The sequence below is a fragment of the Musca autumnalis genome, unplaced genomic scaffold (genome assembly GCF_047663935.1).
Source record: "Musca autumnalis isolate F117 unplaced genomic scaffold, ASM4766393v1 scaffold_4, whole genome shotgun sequence".
NCBI lineage: Eukaryota > Metazoa > Arthropoda > Insecta > Diptera > Muscidae > Musca > Musca autumnalis.
Genome location: NW_027411977.1, coordinates 3229984 through 3257026, shown reverse-complemented (window position 1 = coordinate 3257026; position 27043 = coordinate 3229984). Strand labels below are relative to the sequence as shown.

The 27043-nt window shown below is 34.6% G+C and overlaps 1 protein-coding gene across 8 annotated transcripts in view; it reads left to right on the top strand.

Annotated features, from left to right (window-relative positions):
- The window catches only part of Abl (tyrosine-protein kinase Abl), a 111279-nt gene extending 104051 nt beyond the window's left edge, over positions 1–7228 (top strand). For 2 of the 8 annotated variants that reach the window (XM_073987219.1, XM_073987218.1), the window contains 5 exons: positions 126–712; positions 1028–1226; positions 1300–1420; positions 1489–1580; positions 2947–7228. In XM_073987219.1, the coding sequence (XP_073843320.1) occupies positions 126–712; positions 1028–1226; positions 1300–1420; positions 1489–1580; positions 2947–5801 (3854 nt within the window). In that variant the 3' untranslated portion in view covers positions 5802–7228. Of the gene's footprint in view, positions 1–125; positions 713–1027; positions 1227–1299; positions 1421–1488; positions 1854–2946 lie in introns of all 8 variants that reach the window. The other 6 variants (XM_073987217.1, XM_073987216.1, XM_073987223.1 and 3 more) reach the window with 5 other exon arrangements.
- Positions 7229–27043: the final 19815 nt, after the last annotated feature.

Below are 27043 nucleotides of genomic sequence, written 5' to 3'. Positions count from 1 at the left end.
TGTAGACCTAATACAACTTGTGAATATTGTTGACAATACCACAACATCAAAATGCATTACAGTCTAATTTACCACAAATATTTTTCTCGTTTAAATTTAATCGTTTTTGTTCTTCCATTTTCTAGGTGTGTGCACCCGAGAACCTCCATTTTATATTATTACCGAATTTATGTCTCACGGCAATCTATTGGATTTCTTACGTTCCGCCGGCAGAGAAACATTAGATGCTGTGGCTTTACTTTATATGGCTACCCAAATAGCTTCGGGCATGAGTTATTTGGAATCGCGTAATTACATACATCGCGACTTGGCCGCCCGTAATTGTTTAGTAGGCGACAATAAACTGGTGAAAGTTGCCGATTTCGGTTTGGCTCGTCTGATGCGTGATGACACCTATACGGCACATGCGGGCGCCAAGTTCCCCATCAAGTGGACCGCCCCCGAGGGATTGGCCTACAATAAATTCAGTACGAAATCCGACGTTTGGGCATTCGGCGTTCTGTTATGGGAAATTGCCACATATGGCATGTCACCATATCCGGGAATCGATCTGACCGATGTCTTTCATAAACTGGAGAAAGGCTATCGCATGGAAAGACCGCCGGGATGTCCACCAGAAGTGTATGATCTTATGCGTCAGTGTTGGCAATGGAATGCGGCGGATAGACCGACATTTAAGAGCATACATCATGCTCTGGAACATATGTTTCAGGTGGGTGAATTATGGGAAAGTGGTTGTGGTGTTATTGGTGTTGGTGGTGGTGGTGGAGTTGGTGTTCGTTACCATAGAAATGATGACGATCATAATATTGATGGTGACGATGAATATGAGGATGACGGCATTGAGCTTTGATTTCGACTCACGGATCACGATCGTGAGTGGGCACAACATCAAAATCATGGCTATAACAACAATGCTTTACTACATTGTAGAGACATTACTAATAAAAGACTAGAAATCAATTGTTTAGATAAAGCAAATAACAATAATAATGGACAAGCACATCTTAATTTCTTCGATCTGCAGGAATCATCTATAACCGAAGCGGTCGAAAAACAATTGAACGCCACGACGACAACGACAAATATCGCTCAAAGTTTAACGCCACAAATGACGAAAAAGGGTATACAGGGTGGTGGCGGCGGAAGTGGTAGTGGAAATAGTGGTGGAGGTGGTCTGACACCAGGTGGTCATCACGATCAGCAAGCCAGTACTCCAATGTCAGGTAAGTGGAAAATTACATCAAGACTCTATATTCTTTGTAAACCTTCAACCTTTTAACCAAATATGAATTCTAGAAACTGGATCAACATCTACGAAATTGTCGACGTTTTCCAGTCAAGGCAAAGGGAATGTACAAATGCGTAGAACCACCAATAAACAAGGCAAACAGGCTCCAGCTCCACCCAAGAGAACTAGGTAATTTATATTGTATGCATTTGAAGGGTAGTTTTAATAAACACAAATTACTTTTTTTTCGTTTACAGCCTTTTGTCATCGAGTCGTGATAGCACATATCGTGATGAAGATCCATCGAGTGCATCTACTCGACAACTGATTGATGAAATGCATACAAATGGTAAAACTGTTTACAGATCGTTTACCTTAAGTAGAACTTGTAAACCCTTACATTCGACCTTTTATTCTGCTTTCAACAACAACTACAACAACAATATCAGCAAAAACCATAACAACAGCAACAAATCCTATGTTGTTAATAATTCCTCTTCTTGTACACAAAAACTACAGAAGAACGAAATTCAAAATTCTGTCCCCCTTAATCCTACAACGGGGTTTGCTATTAAAAAATCCTCCTCATGCAGTAGTTTTCTAGTTGATATATTATTTCGAGGTATTTGTCCGAAGCGCAGTAAGACGAAATGTATTTTATTTTTTTCTTTTCTTTTCTTTGTTTTTGTATTTGTTTTGTTTTTGGATTCCTGTATTAGTTTTTTAGTGTTGTTTTGTTCCTCATTTACTTTTTATTTTAGTCTAAATGTGGTTTGTTCTTTTAGTTTATTAAATTACCATAACCCTTAAATGAAAAAAAAAATACTAACAAATGAGCATCACTTTCGATGGAGCTAAAGTACACATCTTTTATTTTATTTATAACAATGTTGAAATTCAAATTCACTTGCCTATATATTAATCAGCTCTCTCTCTCTCTCTGACCTAACAGGCTTCATTTCTTAGTACTAATCTTGATTTTCTCCTTTCTTGATATTTTGGTATGAAAACCGTACGGCAAATTGTAATCATATTCTTATGATTGTGATTATAATGGAATTTTTTTGTTTAATTGTTCTCTACAAAGAACTTATTTTAAAGATCTTGTCATTCTTTTTGATCTCAAAGTTAATTACCATTGTTCAAAAATGGCCTTTAAGTTTTTCCTAACTATGAGTTACGTCCCCCTTTCGAATGCTTATTAAAAATTTGTATGTGATGCTTAAAAGTAATATAAAGAGACTATTTTGAGATTAGATTTAACAAAAGAAAGTGTTTCAGAATCCATGGAGATTACATGAAAAAGTAATGGAAATAAGATGAGCTTTAAAAAGTTTCCGTGAAAAAAATAGCCCACATAAGTAAAAACTGTGACCCTTTTCCTTAGTTGAGTCTTATTAGATTTACGTATGTATTTTAGAGCGTTTCTTAATTATTTATTATAATTTTCATCATTTGTAATTGTCGTTTCTTTTTTGTTACGATGTTTTTTGCTTTACATTCATTTTCTTGCTACGCTTTGGAATGTGGAAAATCAATTTACTGGCAGCCATAACCTCGCAACTTTTTAAAAATACATATAAATCACCACCTAATTCATTATTTTACCATTCACTATCTTTCCTTCATCTATCTATAGGATTTCCTTTTTCACAAGTAGAGTAACCTAACTAATCATATTATACATCTAATATTCTGTTCCTTTGTCAATACAGGTTTAACACGTGATATTAATAATCTGAATCAACGATATGATTCCGAAAATGATAATAATTGTGGAGGAGATCCCGACACTGACCACACTGGTGACAGCTTGGAACAAGGAGTGCCAAGTCAACAGCAAAAAATGCAACATTCAATGCATGTGACTGCCGGTAATAATATTGCAGCGCGAGGAGCTCAAACACATTCATCATTCAAAAGACCAACGCCTGTAATGGGTAATCGAGGTTTAGAAACACGACAAAGTAAGAGATCTCAACATCCAAGGCCAGATACTTCAAACCAAACCTCAGTGGGAACAGCTCAACCAATCCAGGTTGGAGCCTTGGAAGTTATGAATGTAAAACGTGTTGTTAATCGTTACGGAACCTTGCCCAAAGTACAGAGAATTGGACAATTTTTGGATAGTTTGGAAGATTCGAATGACACCACGCCAGGTATTCTTCCACCGCCTCCTCAACCAAATGCTAACTGTGTTACAAACGGACTAAATGGGCGTGTTTTGAATTCAACACCGAAAACCCCTGTTGCTGCAACACCCTTGGCAGCGCCACTGCCTCAGCAAATGATACGCAGCAATTCTTCAGGTGGTGTGACCATGCAGAACAATGCATCTGCCAGTCTAAATAAACTCCAAAGACATCGTACCACTGCCGATGGCAGTAGCATGATGACATTTTCTTCCTTCCGGGGTAATAGCTCAAGTAATTCACCAAAACGTAATCAACAACCAGCGTTGGCCAATTTAGAGTTCCCACCACCGCCATTGGATTTGCCACCACCACCAGAGGAGTTTGAAACGATGCCTCCGCCACCACCACCACAACCTGATTGTGATATTGTTCCTCCATTCCCTACCCAAAACCAGCAACAACAACCGCCTCAATATTCAGTGGGAAATTTATCGGCTAAAACAAGTTGCAATGATGTATCGAATACGGCACCCAGCGTAGAGGAAGCCAGCTCAAGATTCGGCGTTTCATTAAGGAAACGAGAGCCATCCACAGATTCGTGTAGTTCATTAGGAACTCCAGCTGCCCCAGACAATAACAACGGTATTCAAACTCAAGACATGAAGGAAAAGCTTATGGCTGAAATAAAAGATAGACAGGTAAAAGAAAATAATTCAGCATCGGCAAATATACAAAATGGCAATGCCAATGGCGTTGATCCGGTTTCATTGCTAGTCAACGAATTGGCAGAAAGCATGAATTTACCAAAACAAACTAAAGTTACTACGAACAACACATCACCAAAATCGCCATCCACCACGACAGAGGCTAATGCCAGTAACTCGAACACATTTAAAGCTCAGCTAAAGAAAGTCGAACCGAAGAAGGTGCCCACACCTACACAGAAGTCTGACGCTCCATCAAATATAATTGATTTTAAGGCACATTTGCGTAAAGTCGAAACAAAGACGAATGATAATAAAGACAACAACCAAAAGGAACCTAAAAAAGACAATGAGAAGGAAATTTCCATTACAACAACCACAACAAAGACTCCTACAACCACATCAACGACACCAAATTCTAAACCAATCATTAGTTCTGGTTCATCGACCCTTGGCCGTAAAGATAAAGATGAGACCAAGCTCAGTATTGCTTCCAATGTAAGCTTGTCAGGTGGTAGCAGTGGCGCAGGAAATCAAACACAAAAGACTGAAATCAAAATTGATTTGCAAGGCCAACATACCCAACAGCTACAGCAATCCCAAAATGCCAACATTTCAAATGCCAATGTGACAAATGAAAATGCAGGTGAAACGCCACAGCAGGACAACGCTGTAGAGGGTGGTAAGAGACGAAGTACAGGTAGTATTAATAGTTTGAAAAAATTATGGGAACAACCCGGACAAAGTCAGCCAGATTATGCATCTACACAAAATATGCCAGGAAACTCCGTCAGCACGAATAGCTCGAACCAATTATCTCCAAAATTTGCATTTAAGCCCTCTTCAACAGGTGCAGGTGGTGTTTTGACCACGCCCACAAATGCCACTAGCGCCAATAATTCGATATCCAACAACACCACTACCAGCACAACAACCACTATCATGCATCAACGCACTCAAATATCACCAAGATCTAGCAATAATAAACCTCCACCCCCCATGCAACCTCCACCACCACCCCCTCCCCAACAACAAACACCAAATCCCAATACGAATTCCATTGTCTCCACCACCTCAACAACATCTACACATTTAACCAATTCAATTTCGACACAATTTACAGAGCTTATCAGCAGTAGCAACAATGGCCTCACCGGCGGAGAACACCAAGAGAATACATCAAGCCAAGCCAATAATGATCTCATGACACAATCAATGTTCGTAGAGAGCGCAAATTCCGGCTCATCCACAGCGGGCAACAACAAACTCATCTCTTCGACCATCAACAAACCAGCCGTACCACTCAAACCCACCAAACTGACGATCTATGCCACACCAATGGCTCAAAAAATTGCCTCAGCTGGCGGCAATACGGATATTCCAACGACAGCAGCCACACCAAATTCTACCCAAATCTCACGGGAAAGTATATTGGAATTGGTGACACTACTGGAGGGTTCCCTAAAGCACCCCGTCAATACAATATCCGCCTCCCAATGGCTACAGCTGAGTGATAAATTAAATATTTTACAAAATTCATGTGTTGTTTTCGCCGACAACGAATGTATGCCGCCACACTCGAAATTCCATTTCCGTGAATTGGTTACGCGGGTGGAATCGCAGTCGCAAAGTTTGCGCGTGGCTGGTACCAAAAATGTGCAGGACAATGAACGTTTAGTGGGTGAGGTTGGCCAATCATTAAAACAGATAACGAATGCATTGCATAGGTAAATATTAAGAAATGGGGCGGGCGGGGAATTGTGGTTAGATGCAGAAGGGAATTTCATTAAAAGACAAAAGTAGAAACTAGAAATGCGGAGAATAAGAAAATGAAGAAAGTAAGACGTACATATGTCATTGTATAAGAATATTCGAGTTAATTGAAAGAGTAACATTTGTTTAAGGAAATTCCCTTCTGTCTTCAAAAAAGCAACAATAGAATCAATTGTAAAGATGTTTTGAACTGTAATGTCGGTTCTTTCAACACAAAATGACAGGATAGTCTACTGAAATTAAAAGAAATGTATATTTAATTAAGTCTATACTACAAGAACACTGGAGTATATTATTCGTTTTTTTTTGAAATGTTATCCAAAAGTGGCCAAAACTCGTTGGCATTTAATAAACGCATGATAAACGTTGTACTATTGGAACCGTCATGTTGAAGTCATGTGAAATTTTAAAGAGAATTACTTGTAAATTCAATGAAATGAATATGATTTCATTTTTACGACTCAAGGGCTAAAAAGTGACAACCTTTATCTTTCAGAATCAGTGTAGCAATTACACTTCAAAGCATCGTTTACAACACGAAAACAATGGTTTAAGTTTGTTTTTGTTGGTACATTTTTAACGTCTCGAAAACCACAATTCAAAATTCACATTTTAATTCTAAGAAAAGGTATATTATTTTTAAGCTTTAGAACTTCTTTATATATATAAATTTATACTCTTAAAATATCGTCATACATATACATATATTTTTCTTGATCATCTATAAAGAAAACAGCAACAAAAATGATATATTTATAAAATCTAGTCATATAACAAACAAACAAAAACGATGAAACAAATATATTTAGTATGTATAACAAAGAAAAATAAAACGCAGATATTATACCACACAAAACATATTCTAAACCTAAATCCAACTAAAAATGAAGAAAAAACTCCATTTATAATGTAGAATGTAGTGTTTCATAACTAAATAAAAGAAATAAAAACTTCATACATATATACGCATATTTATCATCCATATATACATACATTCATATACATAAAAACATAACTAAATTAGATATTCCAAACCTCAATAAAAACTAAATCTCCTGCTGTTTGATTTCTTTTCGTGTTATTTTTTAAGATCACTCTTTCCTCTCGACTATTTTTCCATTCGCATACATATGTCACTTTTTTTTGTTTAAATCAGTCTTATTATTAATTTGCAAATTATATATTTTATGTATTTATTTCTAATCTTTATTTTAGTCGTAGGGAATTATTATTACATATTTTAATATTGTTTATTTTTTTCCTATCAAGCCAAATTAATTTTTAATAAATAAAAATTATGTTTTTATTAAATTAAATGATAAAGTAATGATAATTATATAAGACTTTAATAAAAAAATAAGTCATTATCTTCCAAATAATACAAATATGATCATGTTTTATTTTTTCAATATCGAGGATTTTACTTTAAATTGGAATTGGTAAGGATTATTCAAATGCTATATGTAGTCGGTGCAGGAAAAGAGTAACAATCCCATCAGAAAAAAACTACTACACACAGGGACAGAGTTACAAGTGAATACAAATCATACATAGATGACATCGAAATAAGAATCAGGACTGAAAGACAAAATCGGAAAAGTTTACGAGAAAGCATTTTCAGTGACACAATACAAATAATTTATTTCTAATTTAGTTTGACAACAAATGCTTTTATTGCCACTATGCCATAGTTAATTAGTCTTTCGATCGGACGTTTAAACTGGGGCCCGTAAAATTCCGATTCCTTGAGGTATCATCGCAATTGCGCATCATTGAGATTTAATCACCCTTATTACGGTTGGCGTAGTCGTATGCATGCAAGTGTCGTAGGCGTACTCGTAGTTTACATTTTTATCTGACGAAAAATTATATACTACGGACATGTTTGTAATTTACAGGACATGTTTGTTAACGATAGCATATAAAAAGAATCAATTTGAAAATAATTTTTAGGTAATAATTATTAAAATATATTGGAAAACAACTAAAGTAAATACAGCATTTTACTACCTTTATTTCCCTAAGAAAAAAATCGTGTTTTGTCAGATGACAAACTTTCTATAGAAAATCTGTTAGAATCCTCATTTTACAATTCATGCAAAGCAATTTGCATAATTCTTGTACAACAAATGATTTCAAACAATTTGTTTTGTAAATTAAAAAATTGTCAATTTTGTATAAGAAAAAATTGACGTTGTCGCAAATGCTACGAGGTACCAAAAAATAACACAACGACTACGTCAATTGTTTATTTTGATTGTAAAAACTGTAGGGTTAGTTTTTCTTCTGGATGACAAGTTTAAAAATTATCTAACAATATTATAATACATTTTTGTATATTTTTCTTTTTACAGTGTTTTTTTTTTTTACAAAAACATACATAATACCAATTAGTCGTTACGACATGTCAACTTTCAACGACAACGCCAACCGTAATAAAGGTGAATAAATTATGAATGTACGTTTCCATCCTTGAGAAATGCTGCATTCATCTTTAAATGATATTGCTGTCCGGTTGTTATATCAGTTTAAAGTGTGACTTCATATATTTTTATTGTGATATAAAAATATTCCCCAAGAAATGTAAAGAATTTATGAATAAACAAACACAAATGTATTAGAAAATGATTTATGTCCTGTTAGTGCCAATAATATTTACATATGTGGCTTTTTGGAAAAATTCGGTCATTAATTGATTTCATATATTTTGCAAGACATCCTTCCCATATTAATGTCAAAGTATGAATGATACCACCAAACCATTACAAAAATACTGTTAGAGTTTTAAAAACAAATTGCAAAACACCATTTTGCATTCATTAAACTAATTAAAAATAAGTAAAAAAACATGGTAATTAATGGCAATATATATTTTTAATTGAGTATAATAAAATACAGTAATGTAGATTTGATATTCAAATATTGATGTCCATTTTGCTGCAATTTTCGATAAATAAAATATTTTTATAAATGATATGAAAATTAAAAGATATAGAATGGAAATATTTAAAGCTTTTTGTTTTTATTTATGCTAATTTTAGAAAAAAAACAAGTCTATCTTAAATTCATAATGAACTCAGAACAACGCAATTTTCTTCAATAAATAATAAAACTATAATTAATAGAAATAAATTTAAAAAGGAATAAATATAAACTCAATCCCTTTTTAAAAAGTATGTGTATGTGTCGGTGTGAATTACTATTGTCATTATTATCATGCATACATATTAATAAAAACGTAACTATTCATTAGCCTTTAATATGTATTTATTAATCATGCAATAATGTATCATTGATTTAATAACAAAAACATAGATCTTCATTATGCATATATGATAAAGTGATTAACATATAACTACAACAAATACGATTTTATTTGTCATCACATTTTTAATAATGTAACGAATGTTTTAACCATTGTGTTAATCATTTTCACAATTTAATTCAACATCAATATAAGTATCATTAAATCCAACACACAAACACATATTTACATTTAACGTTTGACTTCTATTTCAAATAGAAATTAATACATTTTCATTTTATTAACTTCAAAGTCTTAATTTTTAATATACATATAATAATAATAATGATTTGTTTATGAGCTGAGGCGGATAATTTATAAAACACTAACACAACAAATGACATTGAACGAAATATAAACAACAGTTTTGTCATACCAAAGGTATTATTTTATTGAATTGGTAATGGTAATGATCGTGTAAGTACATTTTTATGCGAAATAATGAACCTATAAAATGTATCTAGAATTTTTAGATATTACTTTTTTGGTCATTTTTATGACGAATAATATGAGGTTTCTAAATGTATAACAACCAAACTGATGCTACTAATTTACCATTTGTACAAATTGTTTCCTTCATAAATTGGGAAAAATAGGTTTTGCCCTTTTACTTAAATTTTACTGAACAAATTTTCCTTAGAGATAGTTTGCACTATCTATCAATGTCATATGACCCGAAATAAAAACAAATCTACTCACGCAGGCAATGTGGAGACGTACATAATTTCACTGCATTTTTGCTGGGGTGGACACTAAAAGTAAATGGCGTAAAGAAAATATTATAATACGGTTACACTAGAGTTTTTTGCTGGGTTAACCACTTCGAGAGGATTTATTTTACGTTTGCGCTATAGAATTGACATTTGAAATCCAAACCCATTGGGTTAATCCGGTTAAGTGTAAACGGGACATTGCACTCATTAGCGATTGTATAACGATGGAAAATTTCAGCACATATGACATTGATACATAGTGTAAACACCCTCTTAGTAATGTTTAGCAACTGACAATTTTCCAAATTTGAGTAAAATAACAACATTGACTAACATCTTCATAAACAAGTAAAAAAGTATCAGTCGGCTTTGCCGACAGAGATATACGCTCAGCTTATGGATTGAAATACTTTAAAAAAATGTATTTAGGTGGGTTTCACAAAAATGTGGATTGGATTAAATCTCAAGCATTTGCAGTGGATATCGATAGGTAGGGCTTTTGTACCATACTAGCCTACCATGGTAGAACAAATACAAGGTAAAGTTAATACTACAACAAATACAACTCGAACAACAACCACAGAGGAATTTGTTTTTGTTTGTAAACCTTACCAAAGGATTACACATGCAAGTAACTTGCAGACAATTGTGTATACATATTATAGTCGAAACTTCAATTTTTTCGAACTGACACTTGCATGTGTAAACGTTCGGAAAAAATTGAAGTTACTTTCAAAGCACTTACATTGATTACTGACAAGGAAATTTTGTCGGCAGTGAGGTTGTTAGTTGGTGTGGCAGTGAATATGTGTGAGTGTATTGGTATTTTTCGAACTGTCACTTGCATGTGTAAACGGGGGGTTAGTGTCAACGTAAATGTAAACAAAACAAGGAAATGTCTATAAATTATTGGAATTTAAAAAACTAATAATTTTTCACATTTGATTGAATATTTTGGAAAACATGAATGAAAACTCGTTAGATTTTCAATTTGAATGTTTCCATATCATTCCACTAAATGCATAATTTCTCGCAGAAAGTAGAATACTTGCAAAAATGTTTCGGGTCGCTGGTAATTCATTGAAAAAAGAGAAGATGTTTCAATCATTTCCTTTTGAAAACAAAAAAGCACATGTTTATTAGGGCTTTATTCTTTTCAAGTTTAAGAAAATACCACACATATTAACTAATATTGTACCGCCTCTATAAGCGGTGTTTTAGTGTGCGGCATGTCGTTCGGACCTGGAGGAGGTTACATGTCAATGATATGAAGCCGTCTTTATGGGAAATAGTTTTTTTTTCTGATGAATAAATTTGTTCTTCAAAAATATATATCCCTAATATACATCGAACATAGAAATAAATACATAAAATGTCGAATGGAATTTGACACTAACACTACAACCCAGTTCAGTCAGCTGGGTATTGCTGCTACCTTTTCTTGTTCTACCATGCTAGCCTACGAAAAATATAATATCGCTGTAAATGGGGCCACTAGAAAACCCTTCGGTAAAAATGTACAAAGGATCCTCGAAGAGACCCTTAACCAGTGGTTAATAACCACACAAACATTTGTGTGGGTGGTACACCAAGGATTGGACCGACAAAATATGTCGAGATCCAAAGTTTGGACCAAATCGGTTGCTCCGTTTGTGAGATATTGCGCTTACCATATTAGCGAATATTTTAAAACTTTTGTGGGCGATGTACCGGAAGGAATGGACCTATAAGCACCACCTTCTAATATTCGAAGAAATATTACGATATCCAAAGAGTGGACGAACGCAGTATTAGTAGCTATGGCATAAAGAAGAAAATATTGGTTGTACCGATGATATTTTTGAAAATTCTATATTAATTCTTATCTATTTTATATGTTGATAATATACATATGTGTTATGTTAACCTTGTATAACAACGGCGTAAGCCGCTGCGTATACGACGTCGTGATTGTGTGCAATACAGCACACAGTCATCGTGTGTTCCTCTTCACACAATTTTTGTTTTTTTTGTCGATGTGGCATCACTGCTAATTGCAAATGTCAGGCACCAAAGGCAATGACAAATTGCAATCATTCTAATAAAATTGTGGTGGCGGCAACATCCCTGAAAAAGAAGAACAATTAAAAAAAGTGTAATTCGTGAATATTGGGAAGTAAATCCCAATCTCACTCAATTCGCATAACTAATAAATAATTTCCCAATTGGAAAATTGTTTCATAGCCCCAAGTAAGGGTAAAATTATAAGAAACGGTGAGTTTAGTGGAAAAGAAAATTTGTTGAATTCAATTATAAAGAATTCATGTCTTTTTCCTGATTGCAGTTGTGAAATTCATAACTACACGTGTTGCCGCATTCGTGCACTACAACCACCGGCAGATAACCTCGCTTAATTAGTGCAACGGCGAACAAATTAGTTGAGGAAAACCAACCATCGTTTTAGCCCGCTTTATGGAACAATTAAACAATTTGCAATAAAAAGGAAAATTAAATCCGCCACCACAGCCTAGAATTTTTTTTGTCGGCCATTATCCACGTTGTGTAACTAACGTTACATTAAGCCACCACAACCACCTCGAAAAATAGAACTTTCTGGAACTTTTTGCCAGCATTCCCGTTTGCGACACAATAGAAGGAAGCCACAACTCACAGAACCACCTTCACACAAAAGCATCCATTAACAACATTGTGATTGCCGCCATTTTATACACAATTTCAATCTGCATTAGAGAGGAGATGTTAATCCAAATTAAGGGTAATGCCTACCCTCCAACTGTAAGTACGCAACATAACACACAGATATAGTCGGTGCAACCATCCTGCTCCTTCCTGGTAACCCATACCAACCAGTTACAGACCGGGAGGTGTGGGACCAGTCTTTTTTTGCTGTTTTCCTCGACGGTGAAGCCGAGTAGTCATCTTTATATTTTGGAAACCAGTTCCTACATCCAGCCCTCGACGTCAGCAGAGCAAATTATTTATTTCTTTCTCTTTTTAAGTATTTTCTTGGCATTGCACTTTGTATGCACACATACATAGCCATAGCCCTGTATGTATGTGTATAAGAAATTAATGTTGTTGTTGGACCTGTAACGGTTCGTCTCCGCGTGCAAAAAGAAGATGAAGATAATCATGAAAGCTTTGCAATAACGGTTTAACAGAAACGTTTTAGTGTACGTTGTTGTTGTATTGTTCTCATTTCCATTTTCGAATAAGAAATTTACAACAACAACATCTTTCTGTTTCTTTCTATCAACGATAAATCCAACTCACTTTAGTGAGAGAAAACAAATTCTTGCTCTCTTTGATGATTTTTTTTATCTCTTTTTTTTTGGGAAAGAGAAATAGTCGGCTAAATCAACAACAGATTTCTCCTATCTTTGGAAACTTCGTTTAAAACTCCGCGCCTTCTGATAAAAAGCATTTAAGAAATTTTTATACGTCGAGACTACGTTGCAGGTCGACAGATTGTGATTATCGTATACCGTACAAATTTATTGGATGTTTTTATTGAATTTCGATCTTTAAGAATATTATGTTTACGATCCATAAACATCATCTTTATTTATAAATCATATCAATCGCATACCTCGGTTAAAATATACGCATATATAGACATATGTATACCCAATTTTAAGAATCTTTTCGACGCTAAATTGACCTGTGGTCAACCAAAATAGTAAATGATACTTTTTTTTGTTGATGCGGACATTTCCGATTTTTTTTGTTTATACTGCACATGGTATATATATGCATATGTTCTAATTGATAATTTTACCTGGTAATTATATAATGTCAATCCCATTACTTTGATCTCCGTCCATCTATCCTTACTGGATATTTACCTCATAATTTTATCCACTGAGCTCATTAGGTAAAAAAATTGAGGGTAGTATTAAATAATTTTGGTGCACAGTGGCACGAATGGGAATGACATGCAAAAACAAATTTGAATTTTGTATACATTTCTGAACTGAATATAAATTGAATTGTTTTTTTTTTACTGATTTTGGGAACTTAATATCAGTTAGATAATAATCAAATAGTGATTAATTATAAAATTACCTCTAAGCATTTATTGATTGTTCTTATTATAACGAATAGTTATAAATAAACATGTTTTGAATTCTGAAATTAATCATCATGAGGTTCTAATTGAACAATATAAGGTAAGGTAAAGGTAAGGGTCAGCCAAGCCAAATTTTTGGGAGTCATCATCATCGGTGAGACTCGTTGGGGATTTTGTAGAAAATCCATTGGGAGGGCATGGTATCCCAACAAACACCTTGGGTACCCATATCAACAACAACAACATCATATCATTTTTTTTTAAATAAAGCATCCTGTTTGTGATTGTGGATTAATAATGAATCAATTTTGTTTATGGCTAGTCAGGAGTGGCCACTGAGCTAGACCGAATTTCTTCAATGGCAAGTGTATACCAGCGACATCTTGGTATGCCTCATTCCCCTTTACACTCCCAACGTAGTTACATAACAATGGCGCCCAACGTGGGGCCCGATGTCTTAGGTTCAACTCCCATCAATGGGAATTGTTCCTAAGCATTAAGTTATGAATTTTTGTTTGATTGGTTTTCAGTATGTCTTGAGTTGTTGTTATATTACAACATACCAATTGCGACTTAAGGTCAATTAAATTTTAACATAATTTCTTGAATTTCATCTTAAAAGAAAAGAGTTTTAGTCGTCTTGCAAGCCTGAGTTTATGTCAAGCTGCAATTTTGTGACAAAACTTCTACATTTCAAGACTCATACTTCGACTTTCTTTAAAGCTTTATAATATATTGTCATCTGCAGTTGATTATTTATGATCTTTTGCATGATTTGCTATATTATAGCTGCTTTAATATATTGATTTATTGGAATCGAAATTTTTGGGGAAAATTTTGACCAGGCTTTTGGAAGATGATGAAGATTGTTTGTTGATGTTGATTATTTTTTTTTTATCCTGGCTGATACTTTAACCTTCTACCAATTACCTTATACATTTTATGAAATAATTTTGACCCGAGATTATTGGAAATTTTTCTGGAATTTTTTTTTGGAAATTAAATTATTGATTTTTGTTCGATTGTTGGCGCATTTAAGACATATTAGTTTTCATTTTTTTTCTGGCACCTGCACTAATAAGATCTTTTGGCAAATTTTTTTTCCTGTTTCCGGTTTGAGATTTGAATATAGAGCTTCGTCGAGGTACGTGCTGAAACCTCTCGGATTTTAGTTGAGTTTCTTTGTTAGTTTTGTCGGATTTTTCGGAACTTTTTGTAGAGTAACGGGCCTTGTCCATTTTATTAGATACGCCGCTTGAGTTTTCCGGTTGCGTGAGGCATAGGGTCGTCGCCCTCAAGACATTTGTTTTTCTCTTTTTATTTCTATTAAAAGACGGCAGGAGGTGTTTGATAGGCTCAAACTACTGACTGTTAGTTCTTTCTCTTAAAATATACAGGCTTTAAGTAGTAGTATATTTTTGTTTGTTTTCACGTACACACAGGGTGTACACAGAACTGGACTAACTGTTTCCGAAGACTGGTCTTCAGTTCGACTCGAGGTCAGCTGAAGTACCTTAAGGTTGTAGGGGCGGTTAGTCTGGAGAGCCTTCGGACGGCAGCGCTCAACCTTGAGTTGGAGCATTTTCCGTAGGACGGATTGTTGTCTGGTTGTCGATTTCCCAGTGTATATTTAGAAAGCCGTTCTATGCTTAACTAAAAATACACTGAAGAGGCCTCGAGTAACTTTTTGAGGAAATTCTAACCGGCAACAATCACTCCTACGTTTTGAACAGTTTACCCCATAGAACAATAGGGGTAGGCGAAGAGAGCTGAAGAGCCTATCGAAGTTCTATTTTCCTTTCACCAGCCAAGACTATTTATTCGAATATTATTCGAACTATTTTTACCCGGACTTACAAACATAATTTGAAAATAAAATAATTTATTGCCTCAATTTATTCTGTTTTACAGAATTTCTGAGCATTTGTTCTGGTTTTAACAAACTTTGCAAGATTTATTGATTTTTGATTCGATTCACTTCGAAAATACCAGATGTGTAGGAAACTCCTTGTATGAAATTGAAGACCTTCAGGGAAGGAAAATAGGCGTTTATCACGCGAAAGACTTACAGCACATGGTGCCAACAAAATAATTTGCCCGGCTTTTGTTTTTTTATGATTTTTTTCCTGTTCAATTTTGAATCAGGGTCGCGGTTCTTCCCCACCCCTAAGCATACCTCGGTTAACTTCCCGAATCAGTATGGCTTCGGCAGGCCTATGCCAACGTGTTCGGGTTTGTTATGTTAACCTTGTATAACAACGGCGTAAGCCGCTGCGTATACGACGTCGTGATTGTGTGCAACAGCACACAGTCATCGTGTGTTCCTCTTCACACAATTTTTGTTTTTTTTTGTCGATGTGGCATCACTGCTAATTGCAAATGTCAGGCACCAAAGGCAATGACAAATTGCAACCATTCTAATAAAATTGTGGTGGCGGCAACATCCCTGAAAAAGAAGAACAATTAAAAAAAGTGTAATTCGTGAATATTGGGAAGTAAATCCCAATCTCACTCAATTCGCATAACTAATAAATAATTTCCCAATTGGAAAATTGTTTCATAGCCCCAAGTAAGGGTAAAATTATAAGAAACGGTGAGTTTAGTGGAAAAGAAAATTTGTTGAATTCAATTATAAAGAATTCATGTCTTTTTCCTGATTGCAGTTGTGAAATTCATAACTACACGTGTTGCCGCATTCGTGCACTACAACCACCGGCAGATAACCTCGCTTAATTAGTGCAACGGCGAACAAATTAGTTGAGGAAAACCAACCATCGTTTTAGCCCGCTTTATGGAACAATTAAACAATTTGCAATAAAAAGGAAAATTAAATCCGCCACCACAGCCTAGAATTTTTTTTGTCGGCCATTATCCACGTTGTGTAACTAACGTTACATTAAGCCACCACAACCACCTCGAAAAATAGAACTTTCTGGAACTTTTTGCCAGCATTCCCGTTTGCGACACAATAGAAGGAAGCCACAACTCACAGAACCACCTTCACACAAAAGCATCCATTAACAACATTGTGATTGCCGCCATTTTATACACAATTTCAATCTGCATTAGAGAGGAGATGTTAATCCAAATTAAGGGTAATGCCTACCCTCCAACTGTAAGTACGCAATATAACACACAGATATAGTCGGTGCAACCATCCTGCTCCTTCCTGGTAACCCATACCAACCAGTTACAGACCGGGAGGTGTGGGACCAGTCTATTTTTTGCTGTTTTCCTCGACGGTGAAGCCGAGTAGTCATCTTTATATTTTGGAAACCAGTTCCTACATCCAGCCCTCGACGTCAGCAGAGCAAATTATTTATTTCTTTCTCTTTTTAAGTATTTTCTTGGCATTGCACTTTGTATGCACACATACATAGCCATAGCCCTGTATGTATGTGTATAAGAAATTAATGTTGTTGTTGGACCTGTAACGGTTCGTCTCCGCGTGCAAAAAGAAGATGAAGATAATCATGAAAGCTTTGCAATAACGGTTTAACAGAAACGTTTTAGTGTACGTTGTTGTTGTATTGTTCTCATTTCCATTTTCGAATAAGAAATTTACAACAACAACATCTTTCTGTTTCTTTCTATCAACGATAAATCCAACTCACTTTAGTGAGAGAAAACAAATTCTTGCTCTCTTTGATGGTTTTTTTTTTATCTCTTTTTTTTGGGAAAGAGAAATAGTCGGCTAAATCAACAACAGATTTCTCCTATCTTTGGAAACTTCGTTTAAAACTCCGCGCCTTCTGATAAAAAGCATTTAAGAAATTTTTATACGTCGAGACTACGTTGCAGGTCGACAGATTGTGATTATCGTATACCGTACAAATTTATTGGATGTTTTTATTGAATTTCGATCTTTAAGAATATTATGTTTACGATCCATAAACATCATCTTTATTTATAAATCATATCAATCGCATACCTCGGTTAAAATATACGCATATATAGACTATACATATGTATATGTCCAATTTTAAGAATCTTTTCGACGCTAAATTGACCTGTGGTCAACCAAAATAGTAAATGATACTTTTTTTTGTTGATGCGGACATTTCCGATTTTTTTTGTTTATACTGCACATGGTATATATATGCATATGTTCTAATTGATAATTTTACCTGGTAATTATATAATGTCAATCCCATTACTTTGATCTCCGTCCATCTATCCTTACTGGATATTTACCTCATAATTTTATCCACTGAGCTCATTAGGTAAAAAAATTGAGGGTAGTATTAAATAATTTTGGTGCACAGTGGCACGAATGGGAATGACATGCAAAAACAAATTTGAATTTTGTATACATTTCTGAACTGAATATAAATTGAATTGTTTTTTTTTTACTGATTTTGGGAACTTAATATCAGTTAGATAATAATCAAATAGTGATTAATTATAAAATTACCTCTAAGCATTTATTGATTGTTCTTATTATAACGAATAGTTATAAATAAACATGTTTTGAATTCTGAAATTAATCATCATGAGGTTCTAATTGAACAATATAAGGTAAGGTAAAGGTAAGGGTCAGCCAAGCCAAATTTTTGGGAGTCATCATCATCGGTGAGACTCGTTGGGGATTTTGTAGAAAATCCATTGGGAGGGCATGGTATCCAACAAACACCTTGGGTACCCATATCAACAACAACAACATCATATCATTTTTTTTTTAAATAAAGCATCCTGTTTGTGATTGTGGATTAATAATGAATCAATTTTGTTTATGGCTAGTCAGGAGTGGCCACTGAGCTAGACCGAATTTCTTCAATGGCAAGTGTATACCAGCGACATCTTGGTATGCCTCATTCCCCTTTACACTCCCAACGTAGTTACATAACATATGAGTAGTTATGATGTAAAGGAGACAACTTATCAATGCAATTATTTTTTAAATTTTTTATGTTTAGTTTGTAAGAACAATAATGTTTAATATTTTATTTATAGAGTAGCTATGAAGTAAGGTGAAATCTTTGTAATTAAAACTGAATTGGCCATATGGCTTCGATTGCAAAGTAATGAAATAAATAAAAAAAATAAATATAAATAAAAATCAAATATCGTTCGTTGGTAATGGCATCAGTTGAGAACGGCTGGATAATTTTTTTATTTTTTTTTTTTTAAATATCCGTCATAACACAACTTAGGTTTTTATGCAAAGACCACGCCCACTTTTCTCAATTTTCAATTTTAATATTTTCTACAAAAACTACTGAACTGATTTTCCTGAAATTGTCAGGGAATCCACAGCGATGGCCCCCTGTGAAAATAGGTACATATTTTGTTGAATTTCGAAAGGGGAGGGGAACTTCCCCTATACCCTATTTCTTTAAAAGCGCTATAGACAAGGTTTTTTGCGCCCCTAAATACAAATTTCCTTAAATGGTGAGGTTCAACGCTCCATTAGCCATGAAAAACTAAAACATATACATAAGTCTCAATAATTTTCCCGCTTATTGAGACTTATGTATATGTTTTAATTTTTCATGGCTGATTGACCATTGGACTTAAACATTTCACTACATCTTCCTATGCAGTCCACACGGAGTTATGAAAAATGCACTTCGTTCGATACATTTTATAAGCACTCGATTAAAGACCCCTAAAGCAAGCCAGGCAGCAAATCATTTTTCCAAGGATAAAAAAGAGTGTGTAAATTCCTAAGAATTTGTTATAAAGTGAAGAAATACAAACTAAAGTTGCGAACATTTTTGCGGTAATTCACGAGACGGAAATTATTTTTGTAGTGGAGTTGGAGTCTAAGTCGAAATCTTAACTGCTGATGGGAAGACAATATAAAAAACCTTTTGGATAATGAAGCAAGGTTAGCTATAAGGGGTCAATTATGGAGAGCAACCCAACTTCAGTTGCATTGCCGACAGCAAATTTAATAATAGAAATTTCCATTTCCGCATTGGAATTCGTACTTTTTACAATTAAATTAATAGCCGAAGGTTCAAAAGACCTATATTGAATGAATTTGACAAAAAAATCTGTCGTTTCATTTATTCTAGTTTTATGATTTTCTCTTCTGGCAACTCAACTACAGTTGAGTTGCTATCCATAATGGACCCCTAAAATGAAGAGCGGGGAAGAAAACTCAAGTGCGACTTCAGCTGCAATACTATGACTGCCTTCCGTATCGTCATTTGCTTTGTTTTTAAAATTCGTCAAAATATTTCAGTTTCACACCAGAGGGTTGGTTTGCATCAACGCTACTACCATTTATTTTTACTATCATTTATTTTGCATGTTGCACGTAACTTGATAATTGAACCAATTTGGTTCCTGATTGTGGTGACAAATGGCTTTGTAAGAACTTTTGACTCGCACCTGCTGTAGCCGAAGCTATGGACATAATTCCTCGTACTTTGGCGCAAAACTGCGGTGCCAATACTATTCGTACATTAACTGCTTTGAGAGCAAAACATGCTCCCACTCGGGAGAGCATGATATGAATGACAAGGGCATTGGCTATTAAAATGCAAACCACTACTGATTTTCGTTTATTAAAATGCTTATATGAAATAAAACGCTATATTTAATAAAGATCTTTATCATATTTTATTATTCTAAGGATGTTTGGTATTAAAAATGGGCTATATATCAGCCCACGTTTTGATATAGCCCCATTAGAACAGCACCTCCCAATATGGTGGATGGTATGATACGTACGGCCCAGCCGAACTTAACCCTAATTCTACTTGACTCCTGCAAACGAACGAAACCGTTATTAAAGTCATACAGGAAGTATGATGGACAGGGAAAGGGGTCACAACCACCCCTAAAGGAGACGCACTGTATATAGCTGCCATGATATAAAGTATAAGTTGCTGATTTCCAGTTAGTCTGGTGCCACGTATGAAAGACTTGCTACAATTCGAATAAAAGCTAAACTAGTCCGGTCAAAATAGACATGCGTATAAGGGGGAAATTGCAAAAATTCCCACAAAGCTGAATTTTGGTGGAGAGCTAGGGTTGGCCATTAGAAGCAACGTCCTAAAAGTCCCCATCGATCCCATGTGTGCAAAACAAGTTATTCGGGGTCAAAGGTCATTTTTGGAGGCATTATTCAGTTTTTTTAATTTTTCTCAAAAACGGTAACACTTAGCAAAAGCCCGCTAAAGTAAAAGTTGTAGATTCAATAATTGTCTACAAGATTGCTCCTTATGATTCTTAAAAAAGACTTACCATTTTCGAGATATCTCGATCTAAAGGTCAAATAAAAAATTAGCCGCGTAAGTACATTATCAGGCATGTCACAGAAACCAATTCCGATCGAAAGTGGAATTGATTCCGTATTTAGCTTCTTCAGAAACCGAAAAACGAAAATTTTTTTCGGAATGAAACCACTTTTGGTTTCTCAAGTGGAATTGTATTTTTTTGGAAACAAGTCACTTTAAAACACTCCAAAAACACTTAAAAATAATAAAAATATTGTTTTATTAACAAAATCACATTTAATTTTATATTTGTTAATCATTTTATTTAAAAAATTCGCACATTTCCATTATTTCTCAATCAAAGAAACCAATTATTAACTACGTATTGCCACATAATTTTTTCGTTGTAAATTTGTAAGAACTAAACAATATGGCATAGTGAATGTAAAAGAGAGAAGAAACAAAAGAAGAAAGAACTTAAACAAGGTATTATTCAATGTTATGGTTATTACTTTGTGTCTCGATTACAGTAACAATAGAAAAAATTTAATTCCAATAAAAATTAACTTTATTTTCGCACAATCAAACTTTTTTTCAACAGAATATTTTCACAATTCCCACTTCTACACTGTTTTCTAATCATGTGTTTTTGTTTTGTTTCTTTTAATTCCTCTAATGTTGCCATATTTATACTAAATAATACGATTTTCGAAATTCATCAAATCGATCGGAATCTGAAGAAGCTAAAACAAAAACGATCGAAATGAAATTACGGAATTGAAACCATTCCGATCGGAATCTGTGACATGCCTGTATGAGGCGAATCGGTTAAAGTAACGACACTATAAGTCTGTCTGGTTACTTTCCCAGCAAGAATTGTCCAGCAAGAACTTTCTCAGAGAGTAAGGGGTTTTTATTCTCTTTTGCTAGAAAATTGTAAAAAGTAAACAGACACCTTCCCAGCAAAAACCAGCAAGCAATCAGCTGACTTGCCAAAACAGAACAATTTGTCCGCCAACAAAGGAAGCAAACACGTATTTTATTAAAAATAAAAAAAATAAAATGAAACAAAAAAGTATTTTTCCACTTTACAAATTTGTTCTCCATAAAACAATACAATTAGACTATGTTATTTCCACAATAAAATTGTTTTTAATGTTCACAAACATAAATCAACAAAATACTAAAAACGGCTGATTGATTGTTTTCAGGAAGAAGAAGAGCTTGCAAGTGCTTGCTAGAAGAAATTTGTCCAGCAAGAATTTGCAAGCTCTCAGTGAAAGAACTGTCAAAATGTCTCTCTCGAATCGCTCTCTTTTGCTGGTTTTTTGTGTTAACAGACGACTTCCAGCAACAATTGGTACAAATTGTTACAAATTTTAGGGTAACCAGACACAGCTACTATGTGTTAGATACTTCCGTAAGCTTTCAAACGATATCCACTTTGCAGTAATCGGTTCAGTAGAACCGGGTCTAACCCGGTTTTTAAATTTGGCCTTTCGGGTCTAATAACCGGCGAACCGGATCCGCAACCGTTGAAAATTATACATTTCCGTAATCAGTGCAACAAACCCTTCCTTCGGACAAAACTTGAAAAAAATCGGAGAGTTTTCGTTGGGGTCGTTCTCGTTGGGGTCGTTCTCGTTGGGCTTTCGATTATGCATATGGCTTAAATGGGCTATTTTAGCGAAAAAATGACTCTAACATTGAATAACTCTAATAAACACACTCCGATTTTGTTGGAATTTTTTTAGAAGATTTCGCTCTTCAAGAAAATATATATATTTTTGGGGGACAGACCCGATTACTTCGCTTATTATAGCCGGTTCGTCTGAATATGTGCATATTTCCCTTATAAGTGCATAAAAATCATGTGTTTTTTAGAACAGCTATATCTCAAGAACGGTTCCTTCTAAGAAAAAATTGTAAGGGTCAAACTTGTAGATAATTTTTCTGTCTACAATATTTACTTTAGTCACTTTTTGATTAGATCAACCGTTTCAAAAAATAAATCCGAAAACCTAAAAACCCTTAAATTTTGACCTTTGACCCCGAATATTTTTTTTTGCACACATGGGATCGATCAGCTTTGTGGGAATTTTTGCTATTTCAATGTCTATTTTGACCGGACTACTGCTCAATCTTGAAGTGAGGTGATTGTCTGGCTGTCTCCAGATAAAAAAGAAATCAAATAGATGGAAGGCATTCATTGCTTAATGGCAGACAGCACCCATCCATAACAATAATCCATAATTCTTGCTGTTTTTATTTATGTATATTTATTTTGATTTTCTTTTATTTATGTATGTATATACATATACAATTTGATTTTCAATTAATTTATTTTGTCAACTTTGTCAAAACTGTTTTGACACAATAGCAGGACCTCAGGAAAAAATTGTAATCATATGTTTGCTTTGTCCTACCTTTTAATGATTGTACCATGGAACAGACCTATTGACATTATGCAATTATAAAGGTAGATGCATCGGTGAATTGTTCCAACAAAAAACTGCTTTAACACTGTCTTAAAATTGAAAACAAGAACAAGAAATTTTATTCGTGTGGCTAAATTAAATTGTTGAGTTTTTAATATTGTTACGAATGTAACTAATAGGTTTATGTTAATTTAGTTTAATTTCCGTTAATTTAAAAATTTGAATTGTAACTTAAAGTTTTATTACGCATTTACTTTATTTAAGCGACAACAACTACCATGTAGAATTCTCTTCATCATTCTAGTTCTTACTTTACCTTTCATTAATGTACTTTTGTTTGTTTTGCCATAATCATGTAATTATCGTTTAGTTTGCTACTTCTTGCATTTGTTTGTTGTTGTAATTACGTCTAAACCCTTCAGAAGGCCCCGGCAAACCACTGAAGTATATAAGTCCTAGAAAATCATACAAGTACAATGAACACACAAAATAACCTACGGCCCTCAGTCTCCGGCAATCAGAGGGTGCTAAGAATCCCCGGAGGTAAAACCAAAACCAAACTTAAGATAGGAACCTGGAATGTGAGAAGCCTTTATGAGCTTGGGAAACTAGACAACACCATAAGCGAAATGGAAAGACTACAAATTGACATCCTGGGTATTAGTGAAACGTGGTGGACGGAGGATGCGGAATTTGTTTCCCAGAACGCAAAAATTTACCATTCCGGAAACAGAGAAGGAATTCACAGAAAGGGTGTCGCTATAATAGTAAAAAGCAACATAGCGGCCTGTGTTGCTGGATATGTTCCAATTTCTGATAGGGCGATGATGGTAAAAATATCAGCAAAACCTATAAACATGAACATAATTCAAGTATATGCGCCAACATGCGATAGCGATAACGACGAATTGGAACAGTTTTATTGCGACGTTGAAGATTTATTAAAGATGACAAAACCACACGACATTACCATAATCCAAGGAGATTTTAATGCTAAAGTTGGGCAAGAAGAAACAACAGGAATCACAGGAAAATTTGGCCTAGGACATCGGAATGAAAGAGGAGAACGACTGATACAATTTTGTCAAGAACACCGTTTTAAGATTGGGAATACTATGTTTCGCCTCCACCCAAGACGGCTTTACACCTGGAAATCGCCGCAAGACAATAACAGAAATATTGTTAGAAACCAAATCGACTACATTTTAATAAATAAGCGATATTCCTCCTGCATAAATAAATGCTCTACGTACCCAGGAGCAGATGTTCCCTCGGACCATAATCTTCTGTTGTGCAAACTACAGATAAAGCTAACTACCATCCGAAAGAAAACACCAAAGCGAAGAATTAATATTCAAAAATTAAATGATCCTTCCACTAAACAATCCATGAAAGATCACCTTAATGCAGAACTATGCAATATTGATGGAGAAGATGTCGAAAATCTATGGAACAATGTAAAAAACTCCGTGAATATCATAACCAACAATATCCTTGGAACCACAACAGCTAAAAGAGAAGACACATGGATGACGGACGAGATACGCGCATTTCGCATAGAAAGGAGTCAATATAAGAACTCAAATTATGAAAAATATTGGGAAATTAACCAAGAAATAAAAGTTGCAATTCGGGCCGCAAAAAATGAGCAATTAAATAAACAGTGCCAGGAAATTGAAAGACTCCAAATCCTACATGACGACTTCAATCTCCACAAAAAGTTAAAAGAGGCATCTGGAATATATTCAAAAAGATCATCTGCATTTATTTTCGACGAGAATAATACATCCATATACGAAACTTCAGAGAAGAAGAAACACTGGGAAAAATATATTAGAAGTCTGTTCACAGATACCACAAGAACAGAAATTCATAACACAGATAGAGGAACCAATTTTAGAGGAAGACGCATTACAGGAAGCGAATTAGATGTGGCCATAAATTCAATGAAAAACAACAAAGCTACCGGGCCGGATGAAGTCCCATCTGAATTATTTAAATTACTAGATGGAAGAAATAAACAACTATTGTTGAAATTATTCAACCAAATTTATGAAACAGGACAATACCCTCAAGATTGGCTGAAATCTACTTTTATTATGATTCCCAAGAAAAATAATGCGAAGACGTGCGGAGATTACAGATTAATAAGTCTTATGAGTCATGCCCTTAAAATATTCTTAAAGATAATACATAGGCGCATATACCCAATATGCGAAGCACACATGGGAAAATCGCAATTTGGCTTCAAGGAAGGCATGGGAACTCGAGAGGCCCTACTTAGCTTGAATGTACTTATACAAAATTGCCGCGATGTACAAAAGGATGTATATATATGTTTTGTCGACTACGAGAAGGCATTCGATACGGTCAACCATGACAAATTGATGGAAATTTTGATTTCAATTGGGTTAGAGGATAGCGATATAAAATGCATCAAAAACCTATACTGGCACAGACAGCAAACATTCAAGTAGATGGTGAACTTACTGGAAATGTTCCAATCTCGAAAGGTGTAAGGCAGGGTTGCGTACTATCGCCCCTTCTGTTTAATTTATACTCCCAAAAAATATTTGAGGATTCAATATGTGCGAAAAACATCGGAATAAGAATAAACAACACAATTATAAACAATATACGTTATGCCGACGACACCACCCTAATTGCAAGCAGCCTCGCAGGACTACAAAAACTAATAGATGCTCTTGAACATGCCAGTACGTCATATGCCTTAAAAATTAATATAAAAAAGACAAAGTTCATGATTATAAGTAGAAGGGGCATCGAATCCAACACTCCTTTAAGCATCAATGGTACTCAAATAGAAAGAGTCTCAACATTCAAATATCTCGGAGTTCAAATTAATGAAAACTGGGATCCATCAAAAGAAATAAAATGTCGAATTGAAATGGCAAGAAACTCTTTTCATAAATTTAGAAAAATATTAACGAGCCATGACATAACTCTGGAAACAAAAAAACGATTTGTAAAATGCTACATATGGTCAGTGCTATTATACTCGGCAGAAACATGGACACTAAAAGCAGCAGACGAGAGAAGACTGCACTCGTTTGAGATTTGGATATACCGACGGATCTTAAAGATATCCTGGACCAATCACATCTCAAATAATGAAGTACTGAGGCGAATGAATACCGAAAATCAAATTATCAGAACTATAAAGACGAGAAAAACTGCTTATTTGGGACACATTATGCGAAATAGAAAATATAATCTCCTCCAAGCTATTATAAGAACCAAAATTGAAGGTCGCAGACCAAGAGGAAGACGAGAAATAACATGGATGAAAAACATTCAGGAATGGACAGGACACCAAGATGAAATAAGCCTTTTAAGCGCCGCAAGAAACAGAGAACTAGCTATAATTGAATAAAATGTTTTAACTCTATAATATGTAATTAAATAACTCTGTAATAATTAACACGTTCGCGGACGTGAATGCTATAGCATTCCGATGCAAAATGACGTGAATGCTATAGCATTCAC